The 27,159-nt window shown below is 34.4% G+C and overlaps 1 protein-coding gene across 9 annotated transcripts in view; it reads left to right on the top strand.

The window, feature by feature from the left end:
- DMD (dystrophin) overlaps positions 1–27,159 on the top strand; it is a 1,234,381-nt gene that overhangs the window by 260,006 nt on the left and 947,216 nt on the right. For all 9 annotated transcript variants that reach the window (XM_084305928.1, XM_084305932.1, XM_084305933.1 and 6 more), the window contains exon 2: positions 22,423–22,484. In XM_084305928.1, the coding sequence (XP_084162054.1) occupies positions 22,423–22,484 (62 nt within the window). The remainder of the gene's footprint in view (positions 1–22,422; positions 22,485–27,159) is intronic.

The raw sequence follows: 27,159 nt of genomic DNA, 5'->3' as shown, positions 1-27,159 counted from the left end.
TAGCATGTTTTTTCAAGAAATCAAATAAGCTCATTATTTTTTTGTATATGATGAAGGTATCATTTGGTGATATTTCTGATATAGTTGATGCAAAACTTTAATTGGAGCCTGTTTCCACTACAAATTTGGTTGTACGTGGTTAATGAAACATTAATGTATATGCCTTGAGGTTCCAGGAAATTATTTTTTATTATAGAATGTAATCATTAAGAGAAGGACAAGAGTTTCTCCCCCTCTCCTCCCCTCCCCTCTCTTTCTCTCTCTTTCTCTCGTGTTGCCTTTTATGCCACTCCAAAACAAAACAAAAAACAGCAAAAACAGAAACTTTACAAAATGTTACTGATGTCTGACACTTCACAGAAATAACTGTTATTTCAGAAGAAGATCAACTCATGAGGTGTTTCACTCCAGTTGTATTTGTAGAAAAACCCTTTGATGGATGTGATGTGTCAAACTTTTTTAAATAAGTGTTTTTATCCTCAAAGGGTGACATATGCAGCATTTTTCATTAATATTATTTTAGGAATTTGGAGTAAGTGATTTTATATAAATCAATTCTCCTATTATAATCTCGTATCTGATGCTTTTACTAGTTTTCTCTGCAATGTTAAATCTTACCATAGCTATCTTTGTTGGGGTTTCATACCCTTTCCAATAGAAGTAAAGCAGCTAGAATTTTATTCTTGTTGATTGTTTCATCATATTTTATTTTTGTTGTGCAGAAATGTGTTGTTGGAAAAGCTGCAAATATATTGCTGATATTTAACTCTCAAGTATCTTTTTTCTATGATATAAGCCAATGAGAAGCTGCGGATGAGCCTTTTTCACAGAAAAAAATCTAAATTCTACTAATTACATTGAATATCAGCTTTAATTAGGCTTGGAAAAGGAAGCACTTTGGGAACGGGGTAAAAAGAAATCATAATTATGTAGTGTACTCTGACACAGCCCAGCAAAAGGAAGCTAAGTAGCAGAGAGATGCTGCTATGGTAATATACATGCTAAACATGCATAATTTTAGCAAGTATGGTCATGAATTGCTGGAAGCAAAAGGTTACAGACAGCGAAGGCAATCTGGTCTTCAATGTCTTTTTCTTCCACTTCTTTTTAATGTTTTAGATTAATTGACCTGTGAGATATGAGCAATCCTAGTTCTAGTGTAATGAGCAGCACAGGGCATCTGTGAGATCTAGCTGCTTGGTTGCTCTTTATTTTTGGAGGCTCAGCATACTCTTACGTGAGTATGGCATGAGATGTGCAAGGATAGCCTGTGTGACTACAAATTACAGATACATAAAATGCTGATGTGTGGAAATCCAGTTCCCCATAATCTTGATTAGTCCTATATGTAACCTGAGAGTTTTGAAAGATCACATCTCCTCATTGGAAATGACTTTAAGAAAAAACTGATGAGAACATAGTAGAATATTCTTGCAGAAACGTGGCCTTTTTTTTTTTTTTTTTTTTTGCCCCCAGACAAAAACTTCTTAATAGGGAGGGGTTCCTTAAAAAATGCAGCTTTACACTGGGCCAAGGATTCAGGGTGTCTGCTTCTGGGCTTGAAGTGAGACAAGTGTGTAGTTTGTTCAGATAGCTATTTTGGTCCTAGGTAAGTTCCAACTTTCTTTTTGACTTCTTCAACTTTCCTTTTGTGTAGTAATGCTGTTGATTTGAAATAAGTGGAAAACTGTAACTCAGGCTTTTGTAATGACCCATTAGAACTATGTTTAGTTATATAAGAGAGGTCATGTAAACATGAGGTTGCAATAAATTTGGGCCTTCTTTGTCATTTCTTTCTGTCTGGGTTCCTGTTCTGGGACCCAGAGCTCAAGACCAGGCACAAACAGAATTTTCTACTGTAATTTTAAATACTAAAATTTAATATAATACATAATAATATAAATTTTAAAGACTGCTAAGAAACTTCATATGCTAGTCTTGTAAATATTTACATATTTCTATATGCTTTCTCATGTGAATTCCTATAAATTTGTTTGAACTATAGTCAAGTTGGAAGAAACTTCTAGGTGTTTAAATCTTGTGAATCCAATAAGACTATGGTTTTCAAAGGTATTTCTCCAATCACAGACATAATGTTGCACATACACAAATGTATCTTTTAAAGGGTTAATTCAAATATAATTGCAAAATTTTATTTGAAAATTTATCTATACCTCTGAATTCTATTAAATAAAGCAGTCTGTAAGCATCTGTTGCAGTTATTATGTGCAGACTCCTTAACTCTGTTTTTCTAATAATAAATATCTCAGCATGGACAAGCAACTGAGTAATCACAGAAATTTAACTAGCTCGAATCCCTTGAAGCTGGAAGAAATCACTCTGAAAGATGTAATAGATGCTGATGGAGACGGTAAGTCTCCTTAATAAAGAAGGAGTTTCCAAAAGGAAGGATGCCAAGACCTAGATTTTATTCTAAGCATTTTCTTTTAAAAGTTTGTCTTGTAGATAAACTTCTGAAAAATGTCTGTTCTCTTTTTGGATATGTAATGTGTTAGAGCATCTACAATTGCTATCCGTGTAAAATCTTCTTAAATGAAATAGAATCCTCTATAAAAAAAAAAAAAAAAAAATCTTTTTAATTTTATATCAGGGATGTGTATTAGCTAGTCTATCTTAAATAATGCTGAAAGCTTGAAGTCCTAACAGCACAGATGGTTGAATAGCTTCATAATTCTCAATCATTTTTTAATGAAGATGTCATATGTTTATTGATGATACAGTGCCGAAGTGGTATTAGTGTATCATATCTACATATTTGTTGTTGTAAATCAGTGCAGCAAATTAATCCCCATAATAGCTTTTAATTTTTGAAGGTATAGTATGACAGGTTTTAACATAGAGAGCCAAATTCTGTTGTCATTCCATATGGGCATGAACTGTAGTTATTCATTTAGTTTCACTAAGATGGTTTTATATGCATTGCAGACAAAGCTAGACAAAATAAGGCCACAATAAATCTTGTAGCCACTGCAAAAATGCAGTTTACAAAGGCTGAATTAATGGGAATGCCTTATGTTTAGGAAAAATAGCTATTTAGTAAGTGATTAGTTAAAAGGTTACTATTTTTGGCACTGATAAATTGTATACATCTGCTTAAAATGCTGTACTTCACTTCTGGAGGTCTTTGTTGATGAACAGACTACAAATTTCTTCAACACATTCATCATCCACAATTACTCAAATTTCACTGAATAATTATTAACACATTGAGGATTTGTAAATATTTGTAGTTCTCGATTCATATTTTGAAATCACCAGTACTAATTCCTCATCTCCAAATCAATTTTCAATTAGCCAGTGTAATATGTATTTCCAATTATATTTTCAGAGTTATGTTCTAAGCTGTAGAATTCAGCTGGAGTTTTGTGCTGAAAAGAGTTTATGCTGGAGTTTATGCTAAAAATACAAAAAAATCTGTTTGTGAGGTTTGTTTTTCTTACTATTTTTTTCTTACTCCATCAGGAACATTTGTAACGGTAAAGCTTGAGTGCCTAAATGCTGGTAGTGCAAGTATTTCATGAAATTGAAATTCTCAATCGGAATGAATATTTACAGTCCTTGGTTCAGTATGATAACAAGTAGTATTCATCTCTTTCTTGACATGCTGTCTGGATGAAACTTGGAGTAATACTAAAATTCTTGCAAATCTCAGGCAATTTTATAGCTGTTGGTTGATTAAGACCCGATTGTGTGAAGCCTCAGGCTTTTGTTTGTCACTGGAAAAGCAGGTGAAACAAACTGCTTTGAATGAAAGACGAAGTTACTGGTTAGGGAACTGTGTCTTCCCATCTGGTTGCCTCAAGGAAAAGCCTGCAAGAGTGAAGCAACAGCAGAGTGGCTTCCCTCACCTCCCTGCTTGTGTGCTTTCTGCTTGGCTGAGCTGTAGGATAATCCTACTGTGAGCAGTGTGGTGTCTCACTAGCGCTCTTAGTGCATACTGTATTAAGCTCAGTTAGTTTAGCCTCAATTGAAATCTAGTACACACACCTTGGAGAAAGTTCCGGGGTGTGTGTGTGTGTGTATATATGAATATAAATTGATAGCTTGCTTGCACATATCACTTATCAGTGAGTAAACCAGCACAAGTAGGTAGGTTTTTGGTACCACTTGGTAACATGGCATTTCAGGAACAGGCCTATATTATATTTAGTAATACGCAATGTGTGTTCATATGGGCACATACCCTTAACATATAGGAGTTATGTTTTCATTGTGCTATTCTCGCGTCTTATAAGCTTGTTTTATGTTTGTTTTTGACAATTGGTAGTATTAAAGTATATTGGAATGAATATGTTTGTTCTCTGTTAAAAAGTAGAGCACTATAGACAAGAATATGTAAAATAAATGCAAAAAATACCTTATGTCAAGAAATGTCATGATTTTTCATTCTCTTCTGAAGTTTTGTAAGGAGCTTAGATTATTTTAGGGGAGGTTTAGGTTGGATATTGGGAAGAACTTTACTGAAAGTGTTGTTAGGCATTGGAATGGGCTTCCCAGGTAAGTGGTTGAGTCACCATCCCTGGAGGTCTTAAAAGATGTTTAGATGTAGAGCTTAGTGATATGGTTTAGTGGAGGATTTGTTAGTGTTAGGTCAGAGGTTGGACTCCGTGATCTTGGAGGTCTCTTCCAACCTAGATGATTCTGTGATCTATTTATTTATTTATTTATTTTAAATCTCCACTCTAACTTAATAAGCATCTAATAGAATAGACTAGGCAGTTTCAGTGAAAGTAACAGTGGTACTCTTTATTCAAATGTGAGGTAACATTTAAATCAATAGATTTATTTTTTTATTTATTTAATTGCCATGAAAACAAAAACACGTGTTTCAGCAAGTCCTCTCCTTAATGATTATTCTATAGATAGACTCACCTTTTCACTAGGGGTGTTCCCATGCATTTAAATAACAAACTTGCATGATCTTACACTGTATTTTTTAAGCTATGTTAATAACTGTTAATGGACATTGAGAAAGAAAGGAATGTCCTTGTTTAATTTCAAAGCTAAGAAATAAAAAATAAAAGAAAAAAGAAAAAAAGAAAAAATAAAATAAAAAGACATCATTTCTATGCATCTCTCACACTGCTGCAGATTTTTTTTTTTTTGCTTCTTCAGATGTGAATAATAAGTGGTTATGATGGGTGCAGCAAGGAGCTCTGGGACTGACAGCCCTGCTGCTGGATGCTTCAGCAGGTGGTTCAACAGCAGCAATACAAAGAGACATGTGGGAAATCATGGGAATAAAACCAGCATACTCAGTCTAGGGTCTAGGTCTTCCTCAGAGGTTTCAGGATAGATAGCCCACCTTGAATGTAAATGGATTGTGAACAGTGTTCCACTACACCAGAAAGAAGACAGAAAAAGCAAGAGAAGGAAAAAGATACAAGTTTACACTGTTATGCACTATGTCATTTAGATCAAGTCATTGAAATGAAGACTGGGGGGAGGGTGGAGAGGGAGGGGCGGGAGACATGATTGTTTTATTTATTTATTTTTTCAACAGTTAAATAGTTTTTAATTTTGCCTCCCTTCCCCCCCCAAAAAAAAAAAAAAAGTATGGAACCAAGTTTTTTGTGGGCACTTCTTTGGGGCTTATTCTCTTGGTTTGGCATGTTGCTGTTTGCATTCTCTCCATTTAATGGCGTTCTTGTAAAGGCGAGCAGCCTTTCCTGAGCTATATGGATTCTGTTGGCCTCTTTTGTCAGCCTCTTCTCACAGATAACTAGTGATAGGGCAAGAGGGAATGGCCTCAAGTTGCTCCTGGGGAGGTTCAGCTTGGAAATTAGGAGACATTTCTTCTCAGAAAGAGTAATCAGACATTGGAATGGGTTGCCCAGAGTGGTGGTGGAGTCACCATCCTTGGGAGACTTTAAGGAAAGGTTGGATGTAGTGCTTAGGGACATAGTTTAATGCGTGACATTGGTGGTAGTGGTATGGTTGGACCAGATGATCTTGGAGGTCTTTTCCAACCTTAATTACTCTATAACTCTATGATAACTGTAGATTCTGGGAGAATGGCAGCACGGATATCAGTGTGACAGCACACCTTGTAGATAGTGGAAGTAGGTGACTGCTTGTAATTCAGCTGTGGTTCAGTGTGCATCTTAAACCCCTTTTGGTGTTGAGACTTCTTGTAACCCTGTCCATGGTGGTTTAGATTTGCCAATTCCAAACTGGCAGAGCCAGCAATGCTTACGCTGCCTCTGACTTATAAAAACAGCGGCTTTTCAGAAAGGCGCAAAATACAAGAAAATGTGTAACAACTGTTTTGAAGTACTAAAGGTGGTGGAGGATTAATACATATTAATAAAATGTATGCATAAAATGTTCATGAATTGTTGCAAGTTAAAAGATTAATAGATATATTCAAAGAATTTATGTTGGGATTGCATTTGCAAAGTAACCCAAAAGTCGTGATTGGCAGATTTCACTACTTGAAATATTTGTTGATAGTTGGCTAATTCATCACAGCTCTCCTATACCTTGTGTATACATCTTTCAGAAAATGTAGATTCAGTAATTAATCTCAATGATTGAGAATAGTTGCTTGCCAGAAAGTAGTCAGCAATGGGAAAGGTATACAAAAGAGAGGCATAATCTGTGACCTATGCTTCATATAATAGCTCTCAGAAATGTGTTTCATGCATTTTAAACATCAAGCCTAATTGCAGTTTGTAATGTGAAGATGACAGCTAGTAATAACATTTTAAAAAAAAAAAAACAGCTGCAATCAAATATGCAATATAAAAATGAAAAACAGGTGCGGTGCTTACACATAGAGGTTAAAGTTTATATTCATAGATTAAATCATGGATTAAGGAACATGAATCACGTTTAATATTTCCTTTAGTATCATTAGAATTGAAAGCTATCTTCTTAAATACTTAGAGAAGTGAAGAAAAATACTTCTTGCCTGAAGAGCTAAGTAGAAGTCAGCAAACATCATTGGATGTATGTGCCATCTTTCAGATGTATATGGAAAGCTACATTAGTGTTATCAGTAATAGAGAGTTGTAGTTGCTTGAATATTTGCACAAATGGAGAGCATAAGTGTGATAATTTTACTTCCATCACGTCTGATCAGCCGTAGAGCACTCTGAAGGTCAGAACATGCAGCAAAAACTTTATTAGTTTAAAATATATATATACGCGTGTATGTGTGTTTGAAATGGTTCCTTTGGTACCTATTTAAGATACATTTCACTTCATACAAATACTGCAAAATTTGAATATGGATGCATTTGAAAATTACCTCATGATGATTTTTTTATTGTTTGTAATTTGCTTCTGAATCATTTCGTTGTTGTCTTTGTTTTTATAGTCTTCTGAATGTGCATAGAAAGGCTTTGTTAATTAACACTCAGTTTGTCTAGTTGAATTCCAATTTTGTAAAATTAAAATTAATTCACCTTCATTTTTTCATTTATGTATTCATTATGCAGTGTAAGCCAGTGCACAAAAATGTTAATACCTGGAATGCTTTTGGCAGTAATAATTTATTCTGTAAAGCAACATCTATTCACAACTCCTAAAAATTGTAAACTACTTACATTTCTTACAAAGTTTGCAGTATTTTTCTCTTCTACTCTCACTGCAGTCCTACTAACTGCATGTTACTTAGAAAATTGCGAAGTATAGAAACACTTTCAGAGATATAAAGGTCTACAAAAAATACAACATTTGAGAAAGCTATTAAACTTTATGTATTGATACTGTGCTATAATCTCCCCCTCCCTTTTTTTTTTTTTTTTTTTTTTTTTTTTTTTTTTTTTTTTGTCTTAGCATTAGTATTATACTTGCTGCAGTAATTTCAGTCTGTGTTGCTCAGTCTACCAAGACTTTAATCCTCACTAATGACACTTAGTAATCTAGCAATATGCATTGTTTCAAGCTATGGTACTGTTTTTTCACTCTTTCAAACTAGGAGAGTGACTTATTTGCCAAATATCTGTGAAACAGGAAAAGTAATTTTTCAACCTTTACAGAAAATACTGTATCTTTTTAACCCAAAATAAAGAACATGTTTTAGCTGAGCCCTAAACTTCCATGAGAGTGCTGTGGGGAAGGTCTCAATGCTCAAGAAAAGTGTACATACTTTTATATATAAAAGTATATAGAAAAGTAGATGTACATTTTTTTTTTCACTTTGGAAATAGTAAAACTTACTGTTCTCCTTAAATCAGAGGCATTTAAATAAATCAGCATCTAAAAGGAGGAAAAAATAGGTTAACTGTTTCTGTTTTCTGGACTATAAACATTTTCAATTTCTAAAATACTTCCTGATGATAAGCTGTCCTATGTGTTGATTATATTTAAATAATATAATATTTTATAAGCATCACTTAAGTTGTACTCATATTTTACATGAGTTTCATGTGGTGAAAACCAAATGACTAAAAAAATTCTTCAAAAAGTATATTAAAGATCATTAAACTAATAAGAATAGGAATCGCTAATGTGTCTTTCTTTGGACAATTACTCCCTATTCATAGTGAATCAGAAAATCTCAACTATCCAATTGCCTGGAAATATTTAAAAGCTCTGTGCATGAAAACAAATGTTTCATGCCTTACAGTTTTGCCTCACAGTGTTAACACACGTATATAGAGACAATAAGGAAACATTAAGTCATAGTTCCATTAAGTGTAATAACAGTTTTTACTAAGAGCACAATTCCCTATTTTTTTCTTGATGATACTGTAAGCCACATCATATTTCTTTAATTTTGTGTTTATATTGCTTCTGTGTCCTGCTCCTTTTCCTGCCCCGATGAGTTGTTCTTTTGATATATTTGCTGTTAGCACTCTAAATTATTTTCCCATGACCACACCAATCTTTATGGGGAAGTGGGAGATGATGATTAAATTATTTCTATGTAATAAGCTACTGGACAGGCTCACTTTGTTCAGTCCAGATGTTCAGTCTGTTTTTCTGAGCAATTTCTTATCTATAAAAACTAATGTGAGGTAAATATGTGCATTTTATTCTATTCTATTACAGAATATTTGCATGCCCAAGTACGAGAACAAACAACTTAGAAGCTATCTATGCTTTTTTTCATATCTTTAAGTGTTCTGTTTGTGTTTGGTTTGAACAGAAAAAAATGAAAGAGGAGTAGTAGTAGGAGTAGTGTGGACTCCTTGGAGTCCACAGTGTCTACAACATTAAACATAAAACATTAAACATGCCTCAAACATTAATTAGTTTGAGAATATACAGTTTTCCATATTAATTTCCATATTTCCATTCTAGTCTAAACGATGAATGGAGGAAAATGTTCAAGACTAGAGTATGCTCTAGTTCCTTTTCTACTTGCAAATTAAAACAAAAATGAAGATAATTTTTGAATGCTATTTACATTGATTGAAATGTGACAGTCATGTCAATTTGGCCTTTGTTTTTTGTTTGTTTGTTTGTTTGTTTTTAGAAATCCTCATCATGTTATTTTATTGCTTTAGCAGCCTGATTTTCTACTTATACCGTTATATGAATGGCAGTATTTTTAATTTTGAAAACTACTATTTGGTTATAAACTCCCTGAATTCTGCTGTGATGTTAATTGAGCCTGAATGTCATGGAAGCAATGTTTTTGATGGCTAATTAGATATTTAACCTCCCTGTGTCATTGTCATCAAGCTGATGATCTTGATGAAGAATGCCTGCCAATCAGTGATGTAGAAATACCAAAATAACATAGATATTATTTGTGTGATTGCTAAATTAGTGGTTAGACTTTGCAGTTATTAGTGGAATAGCCAGTTCGTTCCTCACTTTTCAAATTCTCAAATATATACTATTTTTTCTGGTTCTTGTGTTGGTCAAAGAACACTCCTTTTGCGAGTTAAGTAAAAGGATCTTAGTATTCAAAGAGGAGTCAAATCCTCATCTGCACTGAATTGGCCTAAAGGTCCATCTAACAATAATGTGAAACAGTAATCATTTTCATGATTGATAATACTTCTCAGCTTCTCAATATCAGTAGTTAGTTGGTTCTGAAGGTAAGGACTGCCTCAGGACAACTGTGTTCACATCCATTTGAACACCTTTTCGCCATTAATTTTTATAAATTCTCTTTAATACTTATACACGTTTGGCCTGAGGATTTTGTATGTTCAAGAGTTCTTCAGTGCAAGTGTGAACCATGCAGAGAAAGTACAAATAGATTCAAATGTTGGTGTGTGAAAACCCAAAAGAAGATAAAGGGTATGCAAGGAAGGTATATTATTAACAAATTACAGAGGAGTTTTTGGTTTTTGTTTATTTTTTTATTTAAAAAAAAAAAAGATTCAATTTGGGTAGAGAAAGGTAAAACATGTATGACAGACACGGTGAACTGTTTTGGGGAATAGTGTTTAGTGCTGTCTGAACTTTCTCCTTTGTTAATATTACATGTTTGTCAACTGATGTAGGTGATCTAATTTGTTTCCTTGCTTTTTGTGCTTGTGTGGTTATTCAGAGGCATACTTAATGTTAATGCATGGGGTAACTTTATGCAGCTTAATACAGCTGTTTGAGATTATGGAATTGAAGCTACAGAGAATTGGAAAATAATAGTTATAACTGTGAAGTACATAACTCATACAGAATTCACTTTTTGTACTAAGTTTACTTTTTAACTTTTCTGAAGTTAGTTTTGTCAGTGTCGTATGTAAGATAGTCTAGTAGCTAGTATGTAATGATCTCAGCCTCTTGGGTGAGATTATATCAATAGTTTTTGTAGATGAATGCTCATTTCCTCTCCCTTTTCTCTCTCATTAGGCTATCCATGTATTATGGATATATAATATAAATCCATATATATAAATATTTGGATTTCTATTTAAAATATGACTTCTGGCACATTCCTACCAAGAAGCTGCTGCATTAGACTTATCGCTGGAAGAAGTTACTGAACAGAATACAAGTGCAGTTTAGAAAGCATTAGATCCCCTTGTGTATATAATTCTTGTGTATATAATTCTGATTGCTGCAAAACAAAAGCCATGTCAAACTTTGTCAAACAAATACTTTATATAAAATTGAATTATTTACTATGTGCATTTCCATCTTTTTTGTTGTTGTTGAAACATTTATTTGGAACTTATCAGAGATATGAAATCTCCATAACAAAATAAACATACTTTTTCTCTCTACTTTTTTCTTAATTATATCTCCTTATTCATGTTAGAAACTGCAGAAATGTCCAGGTTAACTTGGAAGCATCCACACTAGAAGGAAACTATTAGATTTTAGATTTGTTTGCTCATTAAATCCTAATCTATTTCCAAGTTTAAGTTCAAAAAATTGGGACTGGGTTGGGTTTTTTAGGGCAGAGGGAACAAAGGAGGCTGCCTACCTTTGGGATGTGTTTTTCCTTCCTTCCCTGCGTCTGCTGAATTTTGTTTTGTACTGTGTACAGCTCTGAATGTTTTCAGCTGGTCTTTTTTAGGGTCTTCTGAGGCGGGAGGCAAAACTGAAGTTCCAATAGCTATTTACTTCTGTTTCTCTGTTGGGGTTGATGTGATCGGTTTGATTGAGGTGCCTACAGAAGGTATTAGACAACAAAGAAAATTACTGTTCTTTGCTGTTGCTAAAACATTGGAATAAAATAACAATATGCTACTTGAACATAGTTTATGATGTTGTGAAATGTCACGCTTGCTTTGAGTTGTCTAGACTGGAAAAGAACAACTAAAAATAATGACAAATAGATGTTTTTCTTCTTCTATACTGAATTTATATTAAGGAGATGCAGCTCCTCTCTGTAGAGCTTATGAGACAACACTAAATTGAAATAAAAATCAATATTTATAATAGGTAACTGTCATAGCATCAATACTATACTTCTTAATCTTCGCTTAATGTTACAGATATTAAATCATTCACTGCAGGCAGTTCTGAATGATAGATGAAATAAAAAGTCCCTGATCAATGCACAGAACACATACAGGTGGCAAATGCTGTAGGTATATCTAAAATGTTCATGTATGATGAAATCATGTCAGAAAATCATAGTTTCCATTTGGAGTGGAGGAGATCTGCATGAATTAAAAAAAAATAATACATTAATACTGCAAATACGTGACTTTCTCTCAGAATGGCTACTTAAAAAGATTAACAGTTCTCATCTAAAAACGGACTTTAACCACTATTTCACTAGTGCTTCAAATATCCTCAAGTGGAGTAATAATTTCTCAATGTTACAAAATCAATCAACATTTTTAAATTATCAGATCTCATTTATTAGCTGATCTACTTGGATTGCATGGTTACTTAAAAAATAAAAATAAAAAAAATAAATCCTAACTGATGTATTTCGAGGTCAGTGTTATAAATCAATTTTCCTTGTCAATGCAATTCACATTTCTGGGTTTCGTCCTAACTATTATGAGGAGATAGTTTGAGGAATACAAGATGATTCGGACAACATTTTATGATTTTGTTGTACTACATTTCTTAGTAGAAAAAATATTTTACCTTTATTTTACCTGGGTAGCTCCCAGCTACCTTTTACCCTCCTACATCAGCATGGGAAAAGGGCTCAATATAGTGAATTATGTATCTATCTTCCTTCCTATTTCTATCTTTGTTCCTTTTATTTTTGTCCATTGCTTCTACTCAACAATCCAAATACAACATTAGGATGTTGCTCTTTATCCCTGTGTGTGGATGAACTCAATGCATTACACCAGAATTGAGGTTCAACAGATGCCTGATGCACTAATGCCAGGTAGATGGGTTTAGGAGAGGATTCCTTAGTAGTTTCAGTTAGTTCCTGTACTGCAGAATTGTAAGATATGTTTAATAACACTTAGCAAAGTATGTTGTTCCAGTGTCACTATAGTAGTTAAAATGTTCATAAGTGGGATCTATGGCTGACTGCCTAAACAGAAATGCATACATTGTAGGCTGCCTACCTCTGACAGCAGTACTTGACACACAGATACTGGACTGGAAACCAATGCCATGCACTGTATACCTTTGATCAACAAGGGTGGTGTGTCACCTAAAGAACTTCTCTTGTCTACAGTGACATAATTTCTACAGCTTATGATGCCTGTTACATATAATGATATAGTTTTTTTCCTCACTGGATTCTGGGAAAAAAAGGATTGGAACTGGACACATTGCTGAGTTGCAACTTAAATACATTTAGTCTTAAAAATAATGTGAAGTACATTTTCTTTATGATGGTGGTCACCATGTTCCTGATGAAGAGTAAAAGTGATTTCTATATTGTATTCTCATTTTTCAATATATTGGTAACAAACAAACAAAAACCAAACAACACACAGTTCTTCCTTTTTTTTTTTCTTTTTTTTTTTTTCTTTCTTTGTCTTAGGGGTTGAGCAGCCAATTCCTAACTAAAGCTATTAAATGAAAAATGAGAAGCTTCAAAAAGACACGGGAGGAAAAACTACGTACTGTCTGTGGTCAATATTCTGGCTGTTTGCAAAGTGTTAGCTGTCTAGAAATTCAATGACTTTCAAGGACGCTTGATATTGTAGGGGTTGTTTGGGAGGCACATTTAATGTGCTTTGTAATACTAGATTTCTATCAAGTGCTGATATTTAGACTTTTATCTAATTTGTACTATACCCCAGTTCTGTGAAATAGTAGCAGTTTTCCTAAATGTGGGGCAATGCAAAACAAGCATATTTAGTATACCAATTTACCCTATCATGTATTTTTGAAAATTTAAGCTCTTTCACAAACACTTGTACAACCAACGTTACCAATGGTATATCTGTGAAATTGGAAAAGCTTTAGAGGAATTAAATTCTGTTCTACTGGGTTGTGGTGGATTTTTTGTTTGTTTGTTTGTTTCTCCAATTGATCAAAATCAGTAAGGGTTTACAAAATGCTTTATCTTACTCTTTGAATGTCTTTTATTTTCTCCTTTGATAGGGGGATGTTTGGTGAGAACAACCTAAGAGACCTAACAACAAGATCTATAATAGCATAACTTTGATTTAGACATTCATCATTACTTTGGCTACTTCAAATAATGTTGAAAGAAGAGTGGAAAACACTTATCACTTACCTTTAATTTATACAGCTGTCCTAAGAAGCATGGTTTCTTTTATTTCAGAGCTCTGTAAATGGTATACAATAAGGTGAAGCCTAAATGGGGCCAGTAAATGTTATCAGCTTTGCTTCACTGTAAGGATAAGGTGTGTATAGTGTAACACATATTAACACCGTGGTCTCATTAATAACAAATTTCTCTGATACATGTCTCAGTGGCAGCCTATACTAATTGACTCAGACACTAATTGGGTCAGATGAAAGAAAGTAGACAGCAGTCACTCAAGCAGAGTAGAACAGACTGTTCTCTAATTGCTTCTGACAGAGGAACAAAAAAGGAACTTAAAATATTGCAGACTAATGTCAGCCACCACTGTGTATTTAATGTGGTTATTTGTAAAGAAGACAAACTGAAACAAACGTTGGTCCTGCATGTATTATTAACCCCTTTTCTGGTATCTCTGTTCTGCATGTATATGACATGAATATTGACAGCCTGTGACTGTGTAAAGCATGTCTGATTATTTTGTTTTTAGGAGCAAATCAGAAAATCTGTGAGAAAATACATAAAAATCCAAATGCTTATGAGTTTTTGCAACTATGTATCACTAGGTGGCATTTGCTGAAAACAGTACAGTAATTTCATTTTTACATCAGAAAACAGTTTGTGTGAAACCACTAGGTCCTAATGTCATATTTTTGATTCTGATGACCTCTTATAAATCCTGATGCTTCATTCAGCTTCATTTGTTGTGAGCTGACACAGTCTGTAATTCAGGAAGTTTGTGAGCCCTTATTTTCTCACTTTGATTTATGCTGCTCATGAATAAACCTTACTCTCCTTGGTCCTTTGTCCTTTACTTACTATCCTTGGTCCTGTGTCCTTTACTGTTTGCATTTGAACAAACATAGAAACCTAGAATATAAACATTTCCAGATAAGGAATAACATCAGTCTAAGGTTATCTACTGTTTTCTGAAAAACAACAACAACAAAATAGTATTTTATTAAATGAACATTGTGAATATGAAAGCTGTGCATAATTTTAGCTAGTTATATAACCTTTTTTTTTCCTTTTTTTTTTTCTCCTCTTCTGTTACAATAATACTCCCACGCAGTGCCTCTGTCACAGCTCAGTCTGGGATTGCCTGCTGATCAACTAAATGGTGATATCTTCCCTCTCAAGTTTAAAAAAACACAAACAACAACAGCAAAATCCTACAGCCTCCATGTTCTAGCAAGCAACACTCAGTACTTGCCCCAGCTCCGTTATGGCAGTTTCAACCTCATGTTTTCTGTAACAACTTTCCTGGTTAAAAAGCATAAGAGCTAGAGCCATTAGAAGTTTGTCAAAAACATGTTTCTTAGTTTGCAGTAGTTCTGTCACATTGCCGAAATAGACAACTGCCAACACTGCTGTTTTCTTGTACATAACTTCTCATATGTATCTGAAATACATTTATAGTTTTGGGGTTAGCTTAGAGCAGGCCTGGTGACATTAGCCGTGTTGAGGGAGGTTGCTTTTATTCTGGATTATTTTCAGCAATTCTCACATGACTGGTACAGAAGATTAATAACATTTATTATGTGTTGTCACTAGATGTGCAGTGTACACAAAGCAATTTTATTTGGCATTACCTGATGAGGATTTCATGGTGGTGACTGCATGTGAAGGCCCTCATAGCGGTTGCTATTGCCATGCGACCTGACTGGGCTGAACAAAGCATCCTAGACGGGCAGTCTTTCCTCCACAGGAGCAACCTATGAAATGTGCTTTGAGATGGAAAAAAACGCTATCCACTCTGTATACACTCCAGGGTGTATCTGATACAGATCCCTTCCTTCTTTCTTTTGCTAACAATTCCAGTTTTCTCTGGGAAAGGACAAAAATGGGTTAAAAATAAGAACAGCTGAAACCACAGCTAGTGCATTCAAGCCTTATTTAATCTGTTTGTCATGTCTAGTTATTCCTTCAAGGATGTTAAACCGGTTGTTCTTAAACATCTGTTAGGTTCCACCCTTTTGTCCAAGGGGGACCCATGGCTAGTTTGGCTGAACATCAATGTTTGCTTCCTTCCTGTGAGCTGCCAACTGACTCACAAGTCAGTCCTCAGCTGCCTCTGGGGGATGAGGGCCTGTGCTGAAAATTGCAGCTTGGGCCTGTGGCCTCGTAAACGGGTTTTAGTAATAACAGTAATGTGACACAGCAAATGGCATACCTGTTGATTTTATACTAGCTAACATCACATGATTTGTCAGGACTTGTGCTTCTCTAATCTGCAAGAACAAATAGAAGTTAAGCTTTCTATTCGTGATAACCCATCAGAATAGAAATAGCAAGGTATTTCCCCCAGATATATTTATTTGTCAAGATGAAGTTAGTATCTATCAAGTGCCTTCACTTTCACTTTTCTTTCACTTTTGGTAACATTGGTAACCCTCACCAAATTTCTGAAGTGATTTTTTAATGATTTTTGTATAGTTTATAGCAGTAAATGGACTTATCCTGCAAGCACCTTTTGTTGCTTTGAACAATATATATATATATATGTAAAATAATATATAATATATATATATAAAGCATATATATATCTTTATTGGATTTTTATTGGTTTATTGGATTTTTTTCAAGGTATTCTGGTGTACTGGCAATGTGACTTCATTGTTGTCTGACTAGAAAGAAGCTGGTAATATGATTAAATCAGATTCTACTCTGAAAGTTCCAGCAAACTACAGTGGTTTCATTTGCTACTAGCACTTCTAACCATTGTGGGATCTGAGCAAAAGCAAGTATGTGACCTAATTTTAAAGGTATAAGGTATCATCTACAGTGTTCAGAAATTATCATAATGATGGTGTGATGCTAAAATAGCATTAGGCCTAGTTTTCATTTGTCAATATATGTATATGATACTGAAGAAGAGAAAATAAAGGGGATACTGCTCATACAAAGCTGAATATTCAAATGAATAATTACATATTTCCACATAAATATAATTTAAGTCATTAACTGAACCACATCACTGTTTAGCACCAGCTTCCCAGGCATAAAGGGATAGATTCATTCTTTAATTTTGGGAACTTAAGTTGCATCTTAGCAGTGATGTCCCTTTGGGGAAAACTTCCTGGATCCAAAATCATTGCTGGTTAGAAAAGACTAAAAGGAAGCCAACAAACAGAACCAGCGAAGCTTGTGTTTACACATGCTTTTTCCTCATACTTTGTTTTTTCTTTCTTCCCCCAAACCAGAGAGAAGGTGTCTACCAGTGTCTCTTTCTCTCCCTTTGTCATCCACCACACCCTGCTGCTTCCCCCTTTTGGTGTTTTCTGTCCTTGCCTACCACCATGGCACTCCATTATGTTCTCTCTCCTTTCTTGTTCTTGCTCTTTTTCTACCCCATAACTTCTGTACCGGTCTTCAAAAGAACTCTGCAGTTTTTCCCTCTATAACTAGTTAGGCAAAGTTAGATCAGAGGAATGAGAACCTTGTAGCAATGGTTGTAATGCCTTAAAGAATTAAAAAATGAGAAAAGTCAATCACTTTTTCCTTAGTATTTATAATGACAGAACAGCTCCAGCTAACAATGAAATGAGAAAAATAGTTCTCTCTCAGGCTGGGGTTCAATCTAGGCCTGTAGTGCCAGTAGAAATCCAGTATGTTCGGTCTTATAACTGTTCTCCCTTCTCTCCCCTAAGCAGCAAATGAACTCCATCCCTGAACTGCTGTATGTGAGGAATCTGAGGTATCTGAGGAAGAGAAGGGGAAGCAGAATTGAGATTAAATATTTTCAGTATATATATGACTCCCGCTCCTTTCCTGAATTTGCCTTGAATCTTTACCAAATGTCCTCATAAAACGTTGCTATACTATTTCTGGAAAGATTGAGTTGTACTTTTTTTTTTTTTTTTTTGGTATATATTAATGAGCGCTTTCTGAATGCTGAAGTCTGCCATTTGTGCTGAGCTTTTGAATAGGTTCATCAGTGTTTTGAGAAGCCTGAAATGGTTTGATTATGGTGATTTGACTTGGGTTCCACAGTAAAATCTCCAGGGTAGCATAGGGAACAGAGAGCCTTAACAGTATTCAGATAAAGTTAACACACTTCTCATCAGTATATTTATGACAGATGGACAATGAATTGCGTGTTATATATTGCCTTACATAAGCAATAGACAAAATCATTGTCTGTCTGTCAAAGCAGTCTATTGTATTTCCTGTCAGCTTGTGAATGTCTTGGATGACCTCAATGACTAAAAATCAAAGCTAGGCCACTCAAATAGCATTCAGTCATTGTATTGCATTGATTTCTTCTTTCCCCCTCAGATAAGCAAGAAAGGCAAAGGAACATTTCTCAGCAGTTGTAGTTACTGGCAGGGCGTTGTAACAATGTGTTGGAAATCTCTAAGAATAGTGAGTCGATGGAGCCAGAGTATCAATGATGCGACTATCTGTGGCCTCTTTTGTTCCCAGTGCTCCCACCATTGCTGGTATCCACTCCCACTCACTGAAGAAAATCCTGGCCTTTTCTAAATCTGCATTGTTTGGCTGCTAGAAAATCAAATAGTAATTTTGATGGTTTTATTTCTAAAGTGTAGTGTTCAGATGAACTGGCAGTTGCTGTGAATGAAAAAATTGACGCTTGTGTTAACACCATTGTTTCAAAGTTTCCAGTCCTTATATGGGAAAAATCCTCCATCTTTCTCTGTGTCCAACAGTGGAAGATTCTTTCTCCCTTCCCCAGGTTTTCTGTGGAGAATGGCTTACATTGTAAAAATGTTTTCATATAGTTACATATATACTGTATGTGTTGGAAACTTAGTTCATATAAAATCCTCTTTATGTTTGTCAGCCCACATTATTAAAATCTATTGCTTATGTACTAATACTGCTGTTTGCTTTCAGAATAGTCTTTATAATATACTAGTGGGTTTTTTTGTTTGTTTTTGTTTTTTTTTCTTCCTGTTGTCATTTTTTACTTAATATGTTAGGTGGTATTTGGGGAGAGGTTTGTTTTGCGAAAAGTAAGTGTAGCTTTACTAAGAGATGACAACATAATTTTGGTGGAAAATAAAAGATAATTTCATTTGAGTAGTGAGTTGCAAACATGAAGTGATTCATTAAGCATCTAGGAATGTTTTCTAGTATCCACTGTCCGTTAATAATTGCACCTTTATTCTGTTGAATCCTCATTGCATGTTCCTAAGCATTCTTCAGTGTACCACTTGTCTCTATTAGCCTTGTCACCTGATTAGATCTTAAAAATGGCCTTTGTGAGATGATTAGCTCCATTAATATTGCACTTTCTTTCCTAGCTATAATTTTCTGTGAACTCTAGTCTGGAATAATACTTTTAAAGTCACATGTGCAGTTAACTAATTCAAGAGGTTTGTATTTGCAGTTGCAAAGCTGGATGCTTATCGTACCAGAAATACATCAGAACCATAATATCAATTTGTGGATGAGTTCTAGTTAAAATAAGGTCTGCACAGTAGTAATAGATAATAGTGCATGAAAATCAGATAAATCTCAGAGGTCAGTACCTTTATTTTTCCTGACATTACAGAAGGCTTTCTATAGACCTCAGCAGGCTTGTTATCTGAGTTTATAACCTGCAGAAAGAAGGTTAAGCCTGTTCCCTTCCAGTCAACACACAAAATTTTGAGAAAACTATATTTTTGCTCTGGGAAGCAACAGCAGTATTCCTGCAATAAGGGTATTCAGGATCCATGCAGTGTTCTGTGTTTAGACTTATCTGAAGATTTACCTGCTATTCTGTAATTCTTCTAGCTTGAAAGAAAATAAGTAAACATAGCATATCACCCTGGAGCAGCTGAAGGAATTACCCACCTGGCCCCTTGATTATTCTTATTGCCTCACAGTAAAAACACCTGCAAGGGCATTCTTCAGGTGGTTGCTAAAGGATCTATTATAAGGCACAGGACCACGAAAGTATCAGCTGAGTGTTCTTGACACATCTCTACAGCATCCAGATAAATGTCATTTAGCTTCCACATTCAGTATTCAATACATAAATCTGGGTTAGGAGAACATCTTTTTTTGGGTAGGGGGGTAAAAATAAATATCTTGTTGTGGGGAAATCGTGCAGAGCACTAACAAAAGATTTGCTATTTTTTAGGTTAGGAGGCTGCCACTAACAAATTGCTATGCTGTAAACTTGTCAGAGCAAGCATCTAGACAGAAAAGTGCTTAAAATTATCTCTATATAAAAATAACAGCAACGGAAGAGATTTGTGTTTGTGAAGGTAGCAGAGCATTGCCTGAACTTTGAAAAAGTTTCAAACGTTCAAATTGGGGGTTTAGCTCTCTTTTTCCTCAGGAGACCCTTTTATTATTATTATTATTATTACCTCAATGGACATGAATTAGTTGATGGTTAGCAGTTCAGTCTCTGGCATAGATCTTTGTAGAAAAATGAAAAACAAAACAAACTCGTGCTGTTACGGTATACAATATAGTATACTGGGGTGGAAATGGAAAAGGTTGGATACAAGATGTCAGGTAGGCATTTTTGACTCTTCTTTTCCCTGCTAAATACCACATGTTCTTCTTCTACCTTATTTTAAGGTTGCATCTGGTGTTTTTTATTCAATATATAGATAGCTATTTCTATTTAATCATACCTACTTCACTTTATATGAAGTTGCTGAAGAAGGCTGTAATACAATATCAGGTTGAATATGTATCTTTCACCAACAAAATACATCTTCCATCTCTTACCTTCTGCCTATGTCACATGGCTGGAAGAAGTCAAAATTTCTACAGTAAACAGTTTACTTACAAAGATGGAAGTGATGTTGTGGGGAAAAGTAAAACTTTATCAGCTTCAGCATTATTAATTACCAAAATCATGGATCTCTTACACATCTTGTTTCTTACAAAGCAACCAGCGTATGTATATCATGCCAATGTGTGTATATATATATATATATATACATATATATATATAAAATAACCATCTTTTATGAAATGTTTTCAATAATACATCATATATCTTTTCTCTCATGATCTTCTGATAGCAATTAGAATCCGCTCCATCTTGCATGCAGAAGTTTTTTCATAATGGAATAGCAGTCTTAGTATTATTTTTCTCATGAGTATATTATACAGCTGAGAAAGGAAAACATTCTTGTGAAAAGGCACTTTTGAAGTCTGAAGTGAGGTTTTAAGAACAAAAGATATATTTGTATCATAAAGATTTGCCTTGAATTGTCTCCTTGGAGGGTGGAGGGAGAGAAAGCTAAGTGCATTATTAATGCTGTGCATATCTCATATAGCTCGTCCATACCTGCCTTTCAAATTCAGTTGAATACATTAACATTATTATTTGCTGAACATTTCAGATGGGAGTTTAATATCCCTTTTTATTTAAGAAATGTAGAGAACTTTACTGCAAACCAAAAGACGGTGAGCTTTGTTTTAGTATAAGCATTCTGCAGCCTTTTCTACATATGCCCTTTACTTCTAATTTGGTTTGACATTGCCATAAAAAGAGGTCTGCTTTTTGTTTTATTTCAGAGATGATGTCTTATAGATCTTTTTGAGCAAATGCTTATTAGGTTTTAAGATGAAGGCATCTTTTTTTCTACATAAAATACATCAGAATTCTACCTATGTATAGAATTCTACCGACTTCCATTCGGCATCACAACTGTACTCATGGTTTAGATATCAATAGAATCAAGGTCCTAGTTCATCATCTCCCTCCACAATTTATATAATGTATATTTTAATTAAAGAATTAAGAGTGAGTTTCATGTATACTTGCATAAATGTGTGTTTGGTTGTTTTTTCTTCTTCAGTTGGAGGGGAAAATATTTAATAAAGCATAACAAGTAAATAACTGAAGGCAGAAAAGTTAAGGGATGACAGGGGCTGTCATCGTGGTCCAGAAGACCACTTCACCGGGGAATATGAACTAAGCATATAAACTTGCTATTTTAAGTACTTGCTATTCAAGTTCAGTAGAATAATTTCCTGGTGCCACAGACACTGGGTAGCATGTTTTATTACAATTTGGAAAGGATATGTCAGGTCCTACTGCAACATGTTACCTTCCAGCAGAAAAGATCACAGAATCACACAGAATCACAGAATTTCTAGGTTGGAAGAGACCTCAAGATCAAGATACCACAGAATGGGTGAGAGGAGACAGGGATATACATCTCAGAACCAAACCATGACTATAAGGGACCTGTAGGCTTTTAAAAATATATTGATGCAAATGTAAAGGAAGAATACAACCAAACAGGTGCCCCAAATTTGTCTGAATTATTATTAGTAACATTACTACAAGTCAAGACTGAAACTTTAATCTGTAATAGTGTAATATTTTGTTGAATAATTCTAATAAGTGCTTTATTTTTCTCTGGCAGATGAACGGGAAGATGTTCAAAAGAAAACATTCACAAAATGGATAAATGCACAGTTTGCTAAGGTAATTAATTTATTCTTATTATTTAGAAATCAAAATATATTTTGTGTATTTAAAAAAAAAAAGGAAGAAAAAGAAAAAAAATATATTCTTCCATGGAGGCTTATTTTTCAGTATAACAATAAGTTGCAGGTATTACTGAGCTCCACTGACTGATTTATTAGAAACAATGTTCAAGTTTTATTACCTTGATTTCAGTTGGAATTGAAATGTAAGAAGCCATCATCTCCTCAAACTGCTGTCTGCCCAGATTTACTTTGCCTTTTCTCAAACGAGTTGTACAGATACCTTACTGTTTCTTGGACTCCTTTGTTGTATTCTTAATATACCAAGGAGTTTATTCTATTGGGCCTGTCTTTTCTTGTTTCTAGTTGCAATCACAAATTTAACAAAACTATATGAGTTGGGAAGGAGCAAGGTCAAAGATAAGAGGTGTGATTAAGTCAGCAAATAATGGAAATTGATTATAATGTTTTGAAATAGCTACTTTTTGTGAATTCTTATAGAATGGTAAAGATCTAGAAAAAAAAAAAAAAAAAAAAAACAACTACTTAATGAAGAGTTCTCTACCCCTCTGTAGTATATAATAATTCTATCTTTAATAACAGGTAAAAAGTGAGCTCAAGCTATTAATTTGATTAAACATTTTTGAAGTTTGTGGCAGATAATTACTAAACTGTATTTGCCAGTAAAAAATAAATCAACCCTGTAATCTGTAATTTTATCTGCTAGGGAATAATTGGCAATAGAGAATAATGAAATAGTAGCTGTGGTATATTTTGTGTTTAGTCTAGCTTTTGATTATGTCCCATCTGATTCTTCTCATTAAAAAAGAGTAGTAAGATAACCACCATAATGCTGAAAAACATACTCAGCAGTGATGCAGTCAAACAGGGAGTCCCACATGACTTTTCCATGGTCTGGAGCATTTCCTAATAGTGGCTCAAGTGATTTAGACAGCACACATTTGTGTTCAGCATCTTTACAGCAGAGATATCTAACAGTTGGGAGAAAAGGATTAGGATGAAATACAGTTCTGAAGAAATAGTCTCAATCGATTGACGAATTATGAGACAAATGTGAAGTATTATATGTAGGACAGAAGTAAAATGTATGCAAAGGGAAAGGGAAATAACTGTGCTGGCAATAATAAAGCAGAGAAAAGCTCTGGGAAGTGCAGTGAATCACAAACAAAATGAGTCACCAACATGGTACTATTGCAAAAAGGAGGGGGGGAGAAAAGCAAATTTATTATGGCTGTGATAATGGAAGTGCTTGACAGAGGATGAGAGTTGTAATTATTTTATTTTACTTGGCAAGAGTGAGGCTTTAGCTTGAATAATGTATTATCTTTGTCTTCTACATGCAAAGAAATAGCCCCAGCAGCAGTCATCTGATCTAAGCTAATTTAAAATGGATTGCCAGTTAAGCCTTGTTATGGTCACAGAAATTGTCACAGAAAACTAAAAGTAACTGTTGCTTCTACATCTGAAGAAAATGTGATGTTCTTTAGAATGTTACTTGCTTATAAATATCTGTTTAACAGAATAGCAAAGCTTGTAAGCACTGAGGAAATCTAGTGCAAGTCTGCAGAAGAGGGATGAGAATTATGAAGGTTTTTAAATCTATGACCTATGAACAGATGTTGTCAGTGTTAAGACTCGACCCAGTCATCTGAATGATCTAGATGTATTTCCTCCAATTCTAGTTCAGTGGAGCATATTTTAGCTACCTTTCAGTTCAATTCTATAAATAGTATTTATAGGTATATGTGGACTTGAGTTCAAAAACATCCAAGAGAAATCCTAATCTCCCTCTACTTTATTTGTACTGTGAGGAAGGTCTCCTAAACAATATGGTTCAAGCTTTACTCTGCCTCATGTGTCACCTGTGTTTTAGACAGTGTCTTTCTATTTCAACAATGTATGGAGGAAAACGAAACAAACAAACAACAACAATAAAAAAACTAGAACTTTAAATCTTGGACAAATTGATCTCATCCTACAAAATCATTATGCATAACACCAAAATAGTTTCAGAATAGTCAGTCTGAAAATGGAAATTGCATGTGTCTGGTAAGCTTGGTAGTATCTGTTAGCTGCCTGTGTGGTATACATGCAGAAAGCATGGTTTGCTCCTCAGTACGGTCATAGACCATGCAAGTTCTATTTCTGTCTTGGATTTTCAGGACAGAAATGCAGAAGACCCTGCTTGTATTGTGCTGTAATATAGACAATAGTTGTGCAGTATCTTGGGACTGTGTTTCTCCCTCTTCTAAAGACTGAGATGTCTTGGGATATGTAGTCTTCAGGACATCGATGTGAAATTTCACTTCATGTGGAATCTACAGCTTATACCCCCTTCTGGTATTGTTTTCAGTTAATGGTTTACTCCTGGTTAACAACTTCGTATCATTGTTAGCTTTGTAAAAGTACAATTGTAGAATTGGTTTACATTCACTTCCATGTGGTTGTAGAGGTGCTCTCTTAAGAAAATTGACCTAAGGGGTCTGAATTAAGACAGAAGAATATATCATGTCACTCATTTCTTTCATCTTTGGAAAGTGTAATCCAGATCATTAGTCAACTGTAAGTTATTTAGGGTTGAATGAAATTGTTTTTAATTTTCCCCAGCCTACTGTTTTTTAAAACAAGCAAGCAAACAAAAACTACTTATGGAGTCAAAGTAAAAACATAGTTGTGAATGCTCTAGATCTTAATTTGTGTTGGGTCTGCACCGCACTACCCCAAAGATTGTATTCCTTTCCTGGAAACTTAGTCTATAGACTAGTAGTTTATAGACTGCTAGTGCCTCTCTATGCTTATTCTTTCACTAAGCTTTGAGATGTTTTATGTTTGCAAGCCATTTTCACTAATGTAAATGAAAATGTTTCTAATATGAGGAATAGTAAATTGTTGAAAAATAATTTTCCAGTATATGTCATTAGCATAACCTAACAACCCATGTATGGGGGAAAAACAAACAAACAAACACACAAAACACCACACTTGTTCAAATCATAGGCCTGAAGGGAAGTAGTAGTTCTTTTTCTGGCCATGCATGGAGTGACCCTGTAGTTGGAACATGTGTATCTACTTCAGACTCAGAAGCCCTCAGTTCAGCTATGAACTTGTAGCTAAGGAATCTAGTCTGTAAAATGAGATCTGTAAAATCTTTCAACCACATCTTTGTAGTTTTCTGCCCATGATGTGCAGACCCTAAAAACCTCCGAAAAGTCTGTGAAAGAGTACCTAAGAGAAGGTAGCAGAACTGTCAGCAAGATTACAATTGCTGTGGGTGAAGCCATGACTCTTCTCATACTTCTGTTTGCGTGTTGAGTGGGGTGCTCTAAAATAAAAAACTGGGAAGAATTACAGGTCTCTCTTTAACAGCTTTGGAAAAGAGTAGGTTGTTCTCTAATGCTTACTCCTTTTACTAGCCAGAAATTGGATTATATAGAAAATCTGTGCATTAAAGATTGTAATATGTGACTCATCTAAATAAGCAACTCATCAGTGTTTCAATAAGACAAGCCAAAAGTTGGCTTTTAATGTTCATGAGACAAAACACTTAGTAACTCAAAACTATAGGAGAAATTGAAGAATGTAATCCAAGAGACCTTTGTATTTTCCTTGTTCTAACTGTAGACACTTGCATGATTTTCTTTAGTGATACCTTCTTGATTTACGATCTAAATGGCATTGAGTAGCTTGAAACTCAAAGCAACTTTAAACACGTGAAACATATTACTTTAATATTTTATTCACAAATATATTCTCTTTGTCCTCAAAATAATTTTATTTCTAAAGTAATGAGGTTCTGCAGGGTTTACATAAGGGTAGTGCAGGAACATATTGTAACATAGTTTTAAATAATAGAACTATAATTAGAACTTTCATAAAATATATTTCAAGTCCTGGATAATATAGCTTTTGCTTAGATTCCAAACTTTTAAAATTTGAAATAATGAAAGTGAAACACAGAATCTTAACTATGTTTTTTGAGAGAATGCTTCAAATGTAGCAGCTGTCTGATGGAACTCTGAAACATGCACAACTGTTATTGTAACGATGCCTCTACCATATTTTGGTAGAGGCTTGTGTGGCCTTTCTGGTTAAACATTTTTAGTTGTTCGTTGCGTAATAGGCATTATTTGCATAGGCAAATACAAAGCATTCCTGAAGATAGAAATGTTCTTTACTTTCATGTAGGAAGGAGTCTATAAATAACAAAATTCCAGGACCAAAACCAAAAACAAACAAAAAGACACAGAAAAGGAAATACATAAATATGTAATATAAATACATGTATATAAATAAATACTGATAATTTATTTTGTTCCCTCACTGTGGAAAAGGTGTTTCAAAGTACTGACAATTTTAATAACAGCAATAAAAAGATCTGTTTTCAGTACAGACATGACAATCAGCTAAACAAGGTCAATTTTGGTAGCTTCAATTTATGTTATACCCTTATGGATAACTAGAGGTTTTTTCAACGTATTTTCAACAGCTTAACCTGTAAGTGGGTTTCATAAAAGGATGGTAGTTTGTGAATGGTTTTCAACATTTTAAGCTGCAGTATCAAAAAACAGATGTTCATAAAATCACTTGTAAATTCAGAAGTTTAACTGTGTTGTCCACATTTCTGCTAGAAAATGGTAGAAAATTCCACTACA

The sequence above is a fragment of the Netta rufina genome (assembly GCF_964035555.1).
Source record: "Netta rufina genome assembly, chromosome: 1".
NCBI classification, from domain to species: domain Eukaryota; kingdom Metazoa; phylum Chordata; class Aves; order Anseriformes; family Anatidae; genus Netta; species Netta rufina.
This window is presented reverse-complemented; position numbering and strand designations above follow the sequence as displayed.